General features: G+C 39.8%; 1 protein-coding gene across 1 annotated transcript; it reads left to right on the forward strand.

The window, feature by feature from the left end:
* Positions 1 to 461: 461 nt before the first annotated feature.
* Positions 462 to 15,432, forward strand: dUTPase (Deoxyuridine triphosphatase). Its single transcript, XM_070081990.1, has 4 exons — positions 462 to 666; positions 13,462 to 13,598; positions 13,976 to 14,121; positions 15,049 to 15,432. Exons 1-4 carry the CDS (start codon positions 563 to 565, stop codon positions 15,112 to 15,114), a joined length of 453 nt encoding a protein of 150 aa, XP_069938091.1. The 5' UTR covers positions 462 to 562; the 3' UTR covers positions 15,115 to 15,432.
* The last annotated feature ends 1,158 nt before the right edge of the window (positions 15,433 to 16,590 follow it).

Consider the following 16,590-nt stretch of genomic DNA (forward strand, 5'->3'; position numbering starts at 1 on the left):
TTATTATTATTATTATTATTATTATTATTATTATTATTATTATTATTATTATTATTATTATTATTATTATATTTTTGATGTGTATTATTATTATTATTATTATTATTATTATTATTATTATTATTATTTTAGGTGATAATATAGATGACCAAAAAGTATTAATTAATATACTCTGGTTAATTAATACGTCACAATATATCATATTTGCAAAACATCAAAAATTAACACAATAAACCTGAATAAAAAAAAAATATCCCCAAAATAAACACTTGAGTTATTTTTGGGGTTTTATGAGTAGGTTTTTGGCAGTCATAATTATAATAAATAATAATTTGGCGTTACTGGGTAAAATATACACATATATTAATAACTATAGCTATACATCTGTACCAAAAATAAACTTAATAAGTAAAAGAACGACGGTTTTTTAACGTAAATACAAAAATTTGAAAAAAAGGCGGGAATATTTTTCCCGGGAAGTTGCGCAGTATTATTGTTGTGTCTGGTGACTGCTGTGTTACTGCTGTTACTGCTGTGTTACTGCTGTTACTACTGAGACATCATGCCTGGAGAGCTCAAGTGTGTGCTGCGCTTCAAGAAGCTCACTCATAATGCTCTAACTCCCAGTAAAGGCTCAAAATTTGCTGCTGGATATGACTTGTGTAGGTACGTTCACCCAGACTTATACAAATTCAAATTTATCTTCTGCATTAGATAAGCTCCTCTGGCTCCTCATTCAAATTCATCTTCTGCATAAGAAAGGCTCCTCTGACCCCTCCTTCGAATGAATTTCTTCCCATAAGTAATAATGAAAATTAGATTAATCCATTTCAGACCCCCAGAAATATATATACTACAAAATCATTCACAAAAATACACTTACGTAACTGTTTGAGTTATAAGGTGGTGGTAACTCAAGGTACCACTGTACTTGTATTCAGTGCTGGAAGGTGGAAATAAGTCACTGACATTTTTTGGGGGTTATCCTAGGTAATTATGTATATACTGGAAAACATTAGGACACGTTTCCATAAGATACCTGCTGTCCTTGTTCACCTATCAGTAAAATTAGTACCTTGGTGTTAGTGGACTGGTGTAGGTTGCATCCTGGGGACAATTAAACGGTCCCATAAATAGCAAAAAAAAGGCACAATACCGTGATTGGAACAATACACAAATAACCAGCATATAATTCCTTTCTGTTAGTGTAACTTTGTAAATGGTCCAAATTGGACTGAAATGTCACCGTAAGCTCCATTCTTCTATGTGCGGGTTATTTGTGTATTAAAATACCCCAGTGTAAATAAGACAGTCCTTAGTGATGCACACTGTTGGATTATCCTGGGTGGCTAACCTTCCAAGTTGAAAATCCATACAAAATCTTATCTAAATTCTACATAATTTGCTAGATAAAACTATTGTAAAACTTATATATATGGAGCCTAAATAAAGACAAGTAAAGCCATCATGTTAAAAAATATTATGTCCAGTCACCAACTGTGTGTGAGATTGACTTAAAAAGTAAGTTAAATACTGGTCAAGGCCCAGGCTGTGGGGGTGTTAACACTTGTAACAGCCTCCAGGTAGACTCAAGGTATGGTTAGTTGAGTTGGAACTGCCTTTCATGATCTGGGGCTTTTGTTCGAAAATAATTGAACATATCCTTTGCTTAAATCAAATGTGGTTACCTCCTGTTTCCCAGGTGACGTATGATCTCTTGAGTTTAACTCTTCCCATTTTTTTTTTCAACAAGTCGGCCGTCTCCCACCGAGGCAGGGTGACCCAAAAAGTAAGAAAATCCCCAAAAAGAAAATACTTTCATCATCATTCAACACTTTCACCTCACACATAATCACTGTTTTTGCAGAGGTGCTCAGAATACAACAGTTTAGAAGTATATACATATAAAAATACACCATATATCCCTCCAAACTGTCAATATCTCAAACCCCTCCTTTAGAGTGCAGGCATTGTACTTCCCATTTCCAGAACTCGTGTCCGGTTATATAAAATAACCGGTTTCCCTGAATCCCTTCATTAAATATTACCCTGCTCACACTCCAACAGATTGTCAGGTCCCAAATACCATTTGTCTCCATTCACTAATATCTAACACGCTCACGCACGCTTGCTGGAACTCCAAACCCCTCGCCCACAACACCTCCTTTACCCCCCTCCCTCCAACCTTTTCGAGGACGACCCCTACCCCGCTTTCCTTCCCCTACAGATTTATACGCTCTCCATGTCATTCTACTTTGATCCATTCTCTCTAAATGACCAAACCACCTCAACAAACCCTCTTCAGCCCTCTGACTAATACTTTTATTAACTCCATACCTTCTAATTTCCACACTTCAAATTTTCTGCATAATATTTACACCACACATTGCCCTTAGACAGGACATCTCCACTGCCTCCAACCGTCTCCTCGCTGCTGCATTTACAACCCAAGCTTCACACCCATATAAGTGTTGGTACTACTATAGTTTCATACATTCCCTTCTTTGCCTCCATAGATAACATTTTTTGCCTCCACATATACCTCAATACACCACTCACCTTTTTTCCTTCATCAATTCTATGATTAACCTCATCCTTCATAAATCCATCCGCTGACATGTCAACTCCCAAGTATCTGAGAACATTCATTTCTTCCATACTCCTCCTCCCCAATTTGATATCCAATTTTTCTTTATCTAAATCATTTGATACCCTCATCACCTTACTCTTTTCTATGTTCACTTTCAACTTTCTACTTTTACACACACTCCCAAATTCGTCCACTAACCTTTGCAATTTTTCTTTAGAATCTCCCATAAGCACAGTATCATCAGCAAAAAGTAACTGTGTCAATTCCCATTTTGTATTTAATTCCCCATAATTTAATCCCACCCCTCTCCTGAACACCCTAGCATTTACTTCTTTTACAACCCCATCTATAAATATATTAAACAACCATGGTGACATTACACATCCCTGTATAAGACTTACTTTTACCAGGAAGTAGTCTCCCTCTCTTCTACACACCCTAACCTGAGCCTCACTATCCTCATAAAAACTTTTTACAGCATTTAGTAACTTACCACCTATTCCATATACTTGCAACATCTGCCACATTGCTCCCCTATCCACTATCATATGCCTTTTTTAAATCCATAAATGTCATGAAAACTTCCCTACCTTTATCTAAATACTGTTCACATATATGCTTCAATGTAAACACTTGATCTACACATCCCCTACCCACTCTACAACCTCCTTGCTCGTCCTCTTCCCATGTATGTACTAATTGTGGTTAATACAGATATTTTTAGGAATGTAGAGGTATTCTAAATTGTCATCAAAACATGTCAGTTTTGTAGGTAATAATAGACTACTGCTTCTCGGCAGATTTTGTCAAAGTGCCATGGTTAGACAAATTTGCTAAAGTCTTTTGATGTCATAAGTGTTAAGAACATAAGAACAAAGGAACACTGCAGAAGGCCTACTGGCCCATGTGAGGCAGGTCCAAGTCTCCTACTGGCTTAAGCCAATGCACCCAACCTAGTCAGGTCAGGTCACATTGACTTAAGGGAGGAACACGGCAACCGACCTGGTAGCACAAGCTATCAGGTCCAACTCACACCCACCCACATCCACTCATGTATTTATCCAACCTATTTTTAAAGCTGCACAACGTTCTGGCCTCTATAACTGTACTCGGGAGTTTGTTCCACTCATCCACAACTCTATTACCAAACCAGTACTTTCCTATATCCTTCCTGAATCTGAATTTTTCCAACCAGCGATATTAATCCGTTCCTGAGAGCTCATCGTTAGTCAAAATTATCGTTAGTCAAGTTAATTTTCCCCATAAGAAATAATGGAAATCAAATTAATCCGTGCAAGACACCCAAAAGTATTAATCCGTGCAAGACACCCAAAAAAAAAAAATTTTTTTTTACCACATGAAATATTAATTTTAATACACACAAACTGAAGATTACATGCACAGTTACATGACACTTACCTTTATTGAAGATCTGGTGATGATTGATGGGATGGGAGGAGGGGAGAGGTGTTAGTGTTTAGAAGGGGAATCCCCTTCCATTAGCACTTGAGGCAGCAAGTCTTTTTCTGGGGTTACTTCCCTTGTTCTTTTAATGCCACTAGGACCAGCTTCAGAGTCACTGGACTTCTGTCGCACAACATATCTGTCCATAGAGGCCTGTACCTCTCGTTCCTTTATGACTTTCCTAAAGTGGTTCACAACATTGTCAGTGTACAGGTTGCCAACACGGCTTGCAGTAGCTGTGTCAGGATGATTTTCATCCAAAAAGGTTTGCACTTCAAGCCACATTGCACAGATTTCCTTAATCTTAGAAGTAGGCAACTTCTTCAATTTCTCTCTCCCCTCCTCCGAAGCAGTTTCCTCAGGTCTGCCCTCTTGCTGTTCAAGATGATCTAGCAGCTCATCAGTGGTTAGTTCTTCACTGTCCTCCACCACCAACTCTTCCACATCCTCCCCACTAACCTCCAACCCCAAGGACTTCCCCAATGCCACAATGGATTCCTCAACTGGCATAGGATTCTCAGGGTTAGCCTCAAACCCTTCAAAATCCCTTTTGTCTACACATTCTGGCCACAGTTTTTTCCAAGCAGAGTTCAATGTCCTCTTAGTCACTTCCTCCCAAGCCTTACCTATAATGTTTACACAATTGAGGATGGTAAAATGATCTTTCCAAAACTCTCTTAGAGTCAGTTGAGTTTCTGAGGTCACTACAAAGCACCTTTCAAACATAGCTTTTGTGTACAGTTTCTTGAAGTTGGAAATAACCTGCTGGTCCATGGGCTGCAGGAGAGGAGTGGTATTAGGAGGCAAAAACTTCACCTTAATGAAGCTCATGTCCCTAGAAAGTCGCTCTGCCACAGTCTGTAGGATGACCAGGGGCATTGTCTAATACCAGGAGGCACTTAAGGTCTAATTTCTTTTCAATTAGGTAATTTTTCACATTGGGGGCAAATGCATGGTGTAACCAGTCATAGAAAAAGTCCCTAGTGACCCATGCCTTACTGTTTGCCCTCCACAGCACACACAAATTAGCCTTGAGGACATTGTTTTTCCTGAACACTCTGGGAGTTTCAGAGTGATACACCAATAAAGGCTTCACTTTGCAATCACCACTAGCATTGGCACACATCAACAGAGTAAGCCTGTCTTTCATAGGCTTATGTCCTGGGAGTGCCTTTTCCTCCTGAGTAATGTACGTCCTGCTTGGCATTTTCTTCCAAAACAGGCCTGTTTCGTCACAATTAAACACTTGTTCAGGTTTCAGTCCTTCACTGTCTATGTACTCCTTGAATTCCTGCACATATTTTTCAGCCGCTTTGTGGTCCGAACTGGCAGCCTCACCATGCCTTATCACACTATGAATGCCACTACGCTTCTTAAATCTCTCAAACCAACCTTTGCTGGCCTTAAATTCACTCACATCACTAGTTGCTGGCATTTTTTTAATTAAATCGTCATGCAACTTCCTAGCCTTTTCACATATGATCGCTTGAGAGATGCTGTCTCCTGCTATCTGTTTCTCGTTTATCCACACCAATAACAGTCTCTCAACATCTTCTATCACTTGCGATCTCAGTTTCGAAAACATAGTTGCGCCTTTGGCAAGAACAGCTTCCTTGATTGCCATTTTCTTGCCCACAATAGTAGCGATGGTTGACTGGGGTTTATTATACAACCTGACCAGCTCAGATACGCACTCCACTTTCATACTATCAATGATCTCTTTCTTCATCTCCATAGTAATTCTCACCCTTTTTGCTGTAGGGTTGGCACTAGAAGCTTTCTTGGGGCCCATGGTGACTTATTTTGCAGGTGCAATCACTAAAAAGGCTGTGATAATATGAAATGTTCCAGTTGTATGTTTGGAAGCGACCGCGGTGGCTGGCTGGCTTGTAAACACTGGCACCCAAGGGACAAGTGAGGCGCGCTCAGGCCAAAGTGGACGCGTATGGTACGGAACGAATAGTGCTGGTCGGGTTTTTAAGCGCTAGTCGAGGCAAAATTTTTGCGTTAAAATGTATCGCTAGTCAGATTTATCGTTAATCGATGCCATCGCTGGTTGAGGGTCCACTGTATTATTTTTTTTTTATTATCACACCGGCCGATTCCCACCAAGGCAGGGTGGCCCGAAAAAGAAAAACTTTCACCATCATTCACTCCATCACTGTCTTGCCAGAAGGGTGCTTTACACTACAGTTTTTAAACTGCAACATTAACACCCCTCCTTCAGAGTGCAGGCACTGTACTTCCCATCTCCAGGACTCAAGTCCGGCCTGCCGGTTTCCCTGAATCCCTTCATAAATGTTACTTTGCTCACACTCCAACAGCACGTCAAGTATTAAAAACCATTTGTCTCCATTCACTCCTATCAAACACGCTCACGCATGCCTGCTGGAAGTCCAAGCCCCTCGCACACAAAACCTCCTTTACCCCCTCCCTCCAACCCTTCCTAGGCCGACCCCTACCCCGCCTTCCTTCCACTACAGACTGATACACTCTTGAAGTCATTCTGTTTCGCTCCATTCTCTCTACATGTCCGAACCACCTCAACAACCCTTCCTCAGCCCTCTGGACAACAGTTTTGGTAATCCCGCACCTCCTCCTAACTTCCAAACTACGAATTCTCTGCATTATATTCACACCACACATTGCCCTCAGACATGACATCTCCACTGCCTCCAGCCTTCTCCTCGCTGCAACATTCATCACCCACGCTTCACACCCATATAAGAGCGTTGGTAAAACTATACTCTCATACATTCCCCTCTTTGCCTCCAAGGACAAAGTTCTTTGTCTCCACAGACTCCTAAGTGCACCACTCACTCTTTTTCCCTCATCAATTCTATGATTCACCTCATCTTTCATAGACCCATCCGCTGACACGTCCACTCCCAAATATCTGAATACGTTCACCTCCTCCATACTCTCTCCCTCCAATCTGATATTCAATCTTTCATCACCTAATCTTTTTGTTATCCTCATAACCTTACTCTTTCCTGTATTCACCTTTAATTTTCTTCTTTTGCACACCCTACCAAATTCATCCACCAATCTCTGCAACTTCTCTTCAGAATCTCCCAAGAGCACAGTGTCATCAGCAAAGAGCAGCTGTGACAACTCCCACTTTGTGTGTGATTCTTTATCTTTTAACTCCACGCCTCTTGCCAAGACCCTCGCATTTACTTCTCTTACAACCCCATCTATAAATATATTAAACAACCACGGTGACATCACACATCCTTGTCTAAGGCCTACTTTTACTGGGAAAAAATTTCCCTCTTTCCTACATACTCTAACTTGAGCCTCACTATCCTCGTAAAAACTCTTCACTGCTTTCAGTAACCTACCTCCTACACCATACACTTGCAACATCTGCCACATTGCCCCCCTATCCACCCTGTCATACGCCTTTTCCAAATCCATAAATGCCACAAAGACCTCTTTAGCCTTATCTAAATACTGTTCACTTATATGTTTCACTGTAAACACCTGGTCCACACACCCCCTACCTTTCCTAAAGCCTCCTTGTTCATCTGCTATCCTATTCTCCGTCTTACTCTTAATTCTTTCAATTATAACTCTACCATACACTTTACCAGGTACACTCAACAGACTTATCCCCCTATAATTTTTGCACTCTCTTTTATCCCCTTTGCCTTTATACAAAGGAACTATGCATGCTCTCTGCCAATCCCTAGGTACCTTACCCTCTTCCATACATTTATTAAATAATTGCACCAACCACTCCAAAACTATATCCCCACCTGCTTTTAACATTTCTATCTTTATCCCATCAATCCCGGCTGCCTTACCCCCTTTCATTTTACCTACTGCCTCACGAACTTCCCCCACACTCACAACTGGCTCTTCCTCACTCCTACAAGATGTTATTCCTCCTTGCCCTATACACGAAATCACAGCTTCCCTATCTTCATCAACATTTAACAATTCCTCAAAATATTCCTTCCATCTTCCCAATACCTCTAACTCTCCATTTAATAACTCTCCTCTCCTATTTTTAACTGACAAATCCATTTGTTCTCTAGGCTTTCTTAACTTGTTAATCTCACTCCAAAACTTTTTCTTATTTTCAACAAAATTTGTTGATAACATCTCACCCACTCTCTCATTTGCTCTCTTTTTACATTGCTTCACCACTCTCTTAACTTCTCTCTTTTTCTCCATATACTCTTCCCTCCTTGCATCACTTCTACTTTGTAAAAACTTCTCATATGCTAACTTTTTCTCCCTTACTACTCTCTTTACATCATCATTCCACCAATCGCTCCTCTTCCCTCCTGCACCCACTTTCCTGTAACCACAAACTTCTGCTGAACACTCTAACACTACATTTTTAAACCTACCCCATACCTCTTCGACCCCATTGCCTATGCTCTCATTAGCCCATCTATCCTCCAATAGCTGTTTATATCTTACCCTAACTGCCTCCTCTTTTAGTTTATAAACCTTCACCTCTCTCTTCCCTGATGCTTCTATTCTCCTTGTATCCCATCTACCTTTTACTCTCAGTGTAGCTACAACTAGAAAGTGATCTGATATATCTGTGGCCCCTCTATAAACATGTACATCCTGAAGTCTACTCAACAGTCTTTTATCTACCAATACATAATCCAACAAACTACTGTCATTTCGCCCTACATCATATCGTGTATACTTATTTATCCTCTTTTTCTTAAAATATGTATTACCTATAACTAAACCCCTTTCTATACAAAGTTCAATCAAAGGGCTCCCATTATCATTTACACCTGGCACCCCAAACTTACCTACCACACCCTCTCTAAAAGTTTCTCCTACTTTAGCATTCAAGTCCCCTACCACAATTACTCTCTCACTTGGTTCAAAGGCTCCTATACATTCACTTAACATCTCCCAAAATCTCTCTCTCTCCTCTGCATTCCTCTCTTCTCCAGGTGCATACACGCTTATTATGACCCACTTCTCGCATCCAACCTTTACTTTAATCCACATAATTCTTGAATTTACACATTCATATTCTCTTTTCTCCTTCCATAACTGATCATTTAACATTACTGCTACCCCTTCCTTTGCTCTAACTCTCTCAGATACTCCAGATTTAATCCCATTTATTTCCCCCCACTGAAACTCTCCTACCCCCTTCAGCTTTGTTTCGCTTAGGGCCAGGACATCCAACTTCTTTTCATTCATAACATCAGCAATCATCTGTTTCTTGTCATCCGCACTACATCCACGCACATTTAAGCAACCCAGTTTTATAAAGTTTTTCTTCTTCTCTTTTTTAGTAATTGTATACAGGAGAAGGGGTTACTAGCCCATTGCTCCCGGCATTTTAGTCGCCTCATACGACACGCATGGCTTACGGAGGAAAGATTCTTTTCCACTTCCCCATGGACAATAGAAGAAATAAAAAAGAACAAGAGCTATTTAGAAAAAGGAGAAAAACCTAGATGTATGTATATATATATATGCATGTGCGTGTCTGTGAAGTGTGACCAAAGTGTAAGTAGGAGTAGCAAGATATCCCTGTTATCTTAGCGTGTTTATGAGACAGAAAAAGAAACCAGCAATCCTACCATCATGCAAAACAGTTACAGGTTTTTGTTTCACAGTCATCTGGCAGGACGGTAGTACTTCCCTGGGTGGTTGCTGTCTACCAACCTACTAAAATTATTTTTTCTTATGAAAATGTTAGGAATATTTTTACTAGTGTTTTAAGCCTAAAAAAAAATTTTTGCCATCAGTACTTACCGAGATATAGAGCCGCAAAGTTTGCAGAAATCGACGTGCGTATGGCAACAGCGGCGACTGCCGCCCGCCCGGTATTCTTTTATTTACTCTAATTCAAAGGTTTCTTGCATTTTTCAATATTTTTCTTTTCCAGGTAACTTATGTGGCCTGTGAGACCAATGTAAGGTGCATTGTTCAAATATACACTCATTATTTACAACACAATAACAGAACAAACTTTATCACTATTAGTTTGTGTATACACTTTGTTTACACAAACAAACAATACAAAACAATGTTTATTACTAGTGTTCCATAATATATATACATATGTACAGTCACTAACCACGTTCCTAGAACTGCTGCAGCTTGTGGAACTCTTTGAAACATGGGTATATGCAGAGGGGCACTTCACACTTCTCACACATAAAACGAGTGTCTCTGCGTGTTTGTGGGCGTTTTGTGGTATGCATACATACATAACACCTCTTCTGAGCATTTTTCTTGGCAGTAGTAGGAGGCAGTTGTATGGGGTAGTGATCACCAGGCCTCAAACGAGATGACGTCTGTGGGCGCTGGTCTATTGCAGGAGTTGCTCCTTTGTACTTTGCAATTATTTGTCTGATTACTGACAGGCAAAATTCACCATATTTTGGTGTTTTGTTGGTCTTCAACTTGTATATGTTATAAGCATTTAGCATAGAGATATCAACAAGATGGAAAAAAAGTTTGATATACCACTTATAACTCTTGCGTACACAGTCTGCAAACCCAATCTGCATGTCACATTTGTCCACTAAGCGCATATTGAGGTTGTAGTCCATGACAGCTGCAGGCTTTAGAATGGGTTCATTGGTCTCTCTGTTGTCCCTGCCACTGGGTACCATTTCGTTTGTGTGAACTGATGTCAACAATGTGACATCACGTTTGTCATGCCACCGAAATGCCATGATGTCATTGGCAGCAAAGGCTTGCACCTCACCTCTGCGAGTGCCAGCGTCGAACCTTGGCATATGTTTGCGATTACCACGCACTGTGCCACACACGTCTGTCAAGTTCACTCGCAAGAAATCACTGAGTAAGGGGCTTGTGTACCAGTTATCAGTAAATAACATATGCCCCTTACCAAGATATGGTTCCATCATTGTTCGAACCACATCACCAGAGATACCCAATAACTTCATGGTATCTCTCAAAGTATTACTGCCAGTGTACACAATAATATCTAAAACAAGACCACTTCTGCAATCACACAGTACAAATAGCTTTATACCAAAGCGTTTCCTCTTGCTTGGTATATATTGCTTGAATGAGAGTCTTCCTTTGAATAAAATCAAGGACTCATCAATAACAAGCTTCCTGAAGGGATAAAAATACATGCAGCACTTTTGTTTCAGGTACATAAACACATTTCTTATCTTATATAACCTGTCGCTTCTGTCAGGCCTGGTTTTGTCTGAAAAGTGTAACATACGCAACAGTATCAGGAAACGATTGACACCTATAATGTCACTAAAACCTGGAGTTGAAATCAGGCGATCTGTTGTCCAGTATGTGGTGACAGTGTGCTTATACACATGTGGCATAAGCATTATTGTGGCAAAAAACAGGTACATCTCTGCCACAGTTGTCTCCTTCCACTTGTGTAGCCGTGATTTTGGTGAGAGAATTGTATTTGCCATGGTGTATTCATAGTATGTGTTGGTTTCCCTGACAATGATGTCCATCAGGGGTTCATCGAAGAATAACTCAAAGCAGTCCAGTTCACTGGCATTGTTCCCAAGTGGACAAGATGGCTTTATTCCACTTTGTGTTTCATCAAAGTCATGGGGACTGGGAACAAACTCGTCACCGTCCTGCCAATCCCAGATGCGGTCTGCTGGTGGGGTCTGGATATTGTACCGTGGTTGTGGCTGTGGTTGTGGCTGTGCAGGTTGTGGTGGTGCAGGTTGTGGCAGTGTGGGGTAGGGTGAGGCTGGTTGTTCTGCTGAGTCAGCCGCGTGGCTAGTAGCGTGGCCCGGTGATGGTGCCACATGGGCCGTGCCACCCTCACTATCACCACCACTGCCTCCTCCCTCACTGTCACCATTCATACCCATCGTTACAATATCGTCATCTTCACTATCAGGTCGTGGTGTTGGGCCACGGGATGTGCTCCCAGAGTTTCTCCTTCCCCTTGGAACAACATATGAAACACTACCAGACCGCATGCTACGTCGTACATACTGGCGCTTCACTGGGGAATATTCACTCTCACTGTCACTAGAACTGCTTTCAATGACCTTGAAATCACTATCACTATCACTGCTATCATCAGGGTGTTGTACACGACCAAATAGTTTCCTCTTTCGTCCTGGTACAGGCGAAGGTGAATGTGAACAAGCCGGCACAGCACCAGAGGTCGAAGGTTGTGGGTCATCTGGGTTTTCGTCACTATTTACGTTATCCTGGGCACTTTTTTCGGTAACACTCACTTGAAAACCCTTGAATTCACTGTCACTGACATTTTCATCGCTGTTAGAGCTATCACTTGGGAACAAAAGACCTCCAATCCGCCGAGGAGTGAGGAACTTCTTACCGAGAGGCATGGTGAAAATGGACTGACAACATGGCGTTCCCACAATGCACCGCTAGGTCCCAGATTTTTTTCACAGGGTGCACACCGACCACTGAGACCCATTCTCTCCCGTGTAGGCCTACCAGGCCTTTGGCGCGCGATTTGAAGCCGCTAGAATTTGTGCGTATAAATACGTCAGAAACATTGGCTCGTAAGACGTATTTATACGTCGGAAACAGTCAAAGGGTTAAAGGAGGTTATTTCCCCTAGTTGGCTCTGTCACAAACTGTTTTAAAAAACAATCCTGGATCGTATCAAGAAAGTCACCTGACTCTAAATTTCCTGTCAAATTGCTCCAGTCAATCTGTCTATAGTTGAAATCTCCCATTAGCACAACATTTTCGTATGTAGATGCCTTACGAATTTCGTCCCATAGAAGTTTACTGCACTCCCTAAGATAAATTTATTTGGATTTTTAACCTGGAGGGTTAGTCACCCAGGATAACCAAAGAAAGTCGGTATTCCATAGAGGACTGTCCATTAATCTGGTCCTCCCAGGATGCAACCCACACTAGTTGAATAACATCCAGGTAATACACCTACCATCCGACTTACGACCTGCTCGACTTACGACCACTCGACTTACGACCGTGTTTTTTATGCCAAATTTCTGGGAAATAAACAACTATTTGTGTTGTACACAGTGTTTATCCTAAACCTTACAGTATAAAATACAGTACTAACAACATAAAAAGTAAAGTAAAACATGAAATACCAAAATAAAACAATAAAATAAAGTCATTACAAAAATGTTTTGTTGATATTCAGTAGTAAAGTTCGACTTACGACCATTTCGACTTACGACCGGTTTCTCGGAACCGAACTCAGTCGTAAGTCGGATGGTAGGTGTACCTACATTCTGCTAGGTAAGCTGGGACAGCAGGTATAAGGAAACTTGCCCAAAATTTCACCTGTGCTGGAACTGAGCTGAGGGCACATGAAATACTGTTATTTATAAATGTTGAATATGGCTTGAATTAACCCCTTTTTCACAGGTATTTCTGTGGGGGTGTGTGTCAAATCAATGCACTTTTTTTTAGTAGCTTTATTTACACGTTTTCAGTGCTTATGATGTCACAGTACCAGCAACGGGAAAAGCTCTGATCAAGACGGACATTCAAGTAGAGTTACCTGAGGGTTGTTATGGCAGAGTGGCTCCACGATCTGGGCTGGCATGGAAGAATCACATTGATGTAGCTGGTTAGTAACTCATGTGGCACACTATTTATCTAGATCTCTCTTAGTGCAATAAAATTATTTCTTTGTGGTACAAATAATGTAGTTTACAGAATCTGGAAAATACTAAGGAGCATTCAGATTCAAAATACGTAGTTTGTTGAATCCATTTGTATGGAGAATAGTCATACAAGCTGAAAAATATATTATATTTGATAAAGCACCATAATTTGCTTTTTTGTGCAATATTATTTGTTTGAGTCTTCATTATCCCCAAGATTTTCATTTTTACCCCATTTTGGGTAATTTACCCCAGTTTGCTGACCTCTGTTCTAAATTATCCTAGGTACCATTATAAAACAAATATTTTATCTAAACCTCAGTTTTTACTATCATTTCAGCTGGTGTTATTGATAGAGACTACAGAGGTAATGTTGGCGTAGTTCTCTTCAACCATGCCAAGGTTGAGTTCCAAGTGAAGAAAGGTGACCGCATAGCTCAACTCATTTGTGAAAGAATATTTTATCCTGAGTTGGAAGAAGTGGAGGTTTGTATTTTAGAGGTTCGTCAGTTCACTAAATTAAAAGATATATACGTATTGGTATTTTGTAAGTTTTTGGTTTATGCATATTTTCAAATAAACCCTAGCTATTTGTATCCTTGAAATTATTGTAACCAAAATGACTAGTGTAAAAAGGAAAATGACTAAACATTACAGCAAATATAAATTACTCATTGTACAAGAAAGTTCATACCAATAAGACAGGTTTAGCAAGTCAGCACAACCTCAATTTTTGTGTTCTGGAGAGGCAGCTAGAGAATGAGTGATGGTAAATATGTTTTCTTTGGTTCACCAAAAAAAAATCTGATTATACTGTAGACTTCTGAGTGTGTAGGGATGCTGGGAAACCAGTCAGCAAGACCTGAGTTTTGGAAGTGGGAAGTACAATGCCTGCACTCTACAGGTGGTGGTTGGAATATTTGCTGTTTGGAGGGACATCTAAACTGTCATATCTTCATGCCTGTGGCAAGACAATAATAGTGTGAATGATGGTGAAACTTTCTTTTTCGGGTTACCTTGTCTTGGTGGGAGACAGCCAGTGTGTTTAAAAAAGTTCGGAAAGGTCCAAAGAAGAGCTACAAAAGTGTACTGAGTTTTGATGAAAGGTTGACAAACACTGAAGATGTCAGTGGTGGTTGATAGGAAAAGGAGACAGGACTTGCATACAAGGTCATAAAAGATAGACCTCGTAGTGGGATAACAGGAGGTCACAGTTGTAAATTGAGGGGGGATGGGGGAAGTGGAACCAAAGAGATACTAGGAAATTTTTCTGAAATTGGTGCACAATATTGGTAAGATAAGTTAGAATAGTTCATCAATAATCCTCATGCTAGTATACCATCCACAGCAATATCTTATGCTTGTATATCCCGTTTTCTGATAATTATACGTAATTTTTCTTTCGTTTGTCAGGAACTTGCAGACACAGAACGTGGTGAAGGCGGTTTTGGATCAACCGGAATTTGTAAAAGGCAGTAGTAATTGGAACGATACATCTTTTCTGCTATCTAGTGCATAACTATGAGGGAAAAAAAAAATTGTAAATCATTGAGTGTTATGATATTTATGCCTTTGACTTTTAAGACTACTAGAATAGATTTTTTGGGTTTTACAAAAAATTATTTAGTATCACATTGTACTTTTAGGTTTTTAATTGCACATATAATATCATGTTTTTTATGACTCCTTTTGTGTCGTATAGTACTGAATCTCGTCAAAGTTGTAATTATTGTATTAGTATTTTTCATATTCTGCTAAAAACATTAAGATTGGAATAAAATATTTTGACGGTGACAATGTTAATTAATTCTTAGTAATCGACAAGGTGAGATACTCTTTTAACTTCTATCTCCTCACACAACTTGTGCACTCAAGTTGTTGGTGTGGTACTGTATAGTCTGTAACGGTTTAGTGTGTATTATAATGTCATTAATCTATACCCACATTCAAAAGTGCTTTAGTCATAGCCTCAAATAGTTTGTGTTGGCACTTTACCTATATACAGCTTGCAACTATTGGTACATCAATGTTAGCAATGCCTTTGAACCTACCAGTAAAACCTCAGTTTAATAATCCTTTTATTCGACAGATTTTAGAAACCATGAATAAAATCTGCTGGGTAAATTGATTTTGAAAACTGAAACTCGTCAAAAATCCAAACTTAGGAGAAACTTGTGATGACATTTGGGTATGTCCATTTCACTGGTGACTTTACCATGGTTCTGGAGAAACCAAAATATTATCATGAGGTTTCTCTCCTAAGTGAGGGTTTCTGGTGAATGTTACAGCCCTCTGTATTTTAACAATTCTCAACAAAAGGCAAAAATCTGTTGCTAGAGCAAAACGATCATAATCTATCCACTGAAGGTAAATATAATTACTGTATATTTTACTCATTTTCAATGTACAGTATGCTACAGTATCTTAACTATATGGTACTGTATTATTTATACAGTACTGTAATTTTACATTCAGATTTACTAGGCAATTAACATTACCAGACACCTAATAGTCTGTTAAATCAATGTTTTACGGTATTTTGTGAGTGTTTTCCTGTCCCCAAATCCAAGTCAAATTTCTGTCTGGGCTTGCCTCTTACCACCTGTTCCTTACCTTTGCTTCTTGCATTTTTGCAGCAGTTACAGTATGTACATATCTTGCCACTACCATTTAATTTACAGTACATAGTCTCTTAATTTCTTTTAGTTTAGTACTCTCAAAGAAAGGTACAAGTAATCCAAAACTATTTTACAATATTATATTCTTCATATTCCTTGTTGGCTATGTTGCATATTGAGCAGACAGTTTTTTGCCGAGTTCCTGGATTTAAGTGGTTTTTCAGGGCAATGCAGACTTGAATCCTCTGTAGTCCAGAACCTTTAAATTTTTCACAAGGGTGTCTTCCTGAAATTTTTTGGTATAGCAAGTCTCCTAACTTATGATTGGGGCTCTTTA

This window comes from Cherax quadricarinatus, unplaced genomic scaffold, assembly GCF_038502225.1.
Source record: "Cherax quadricarinatus isolate ZL_2023a unplaced genomic scaffold, ASM3850222v1 Contig5770, whole genome shotgun sequence".
Taxonomy (NCBI): domain Eukaryota; kingdom Metazoa; phylum Arthropoda; class Malacostraca; order Decapoda; family Parastacidae; genus Cherax; species Cherax quadricarinatus.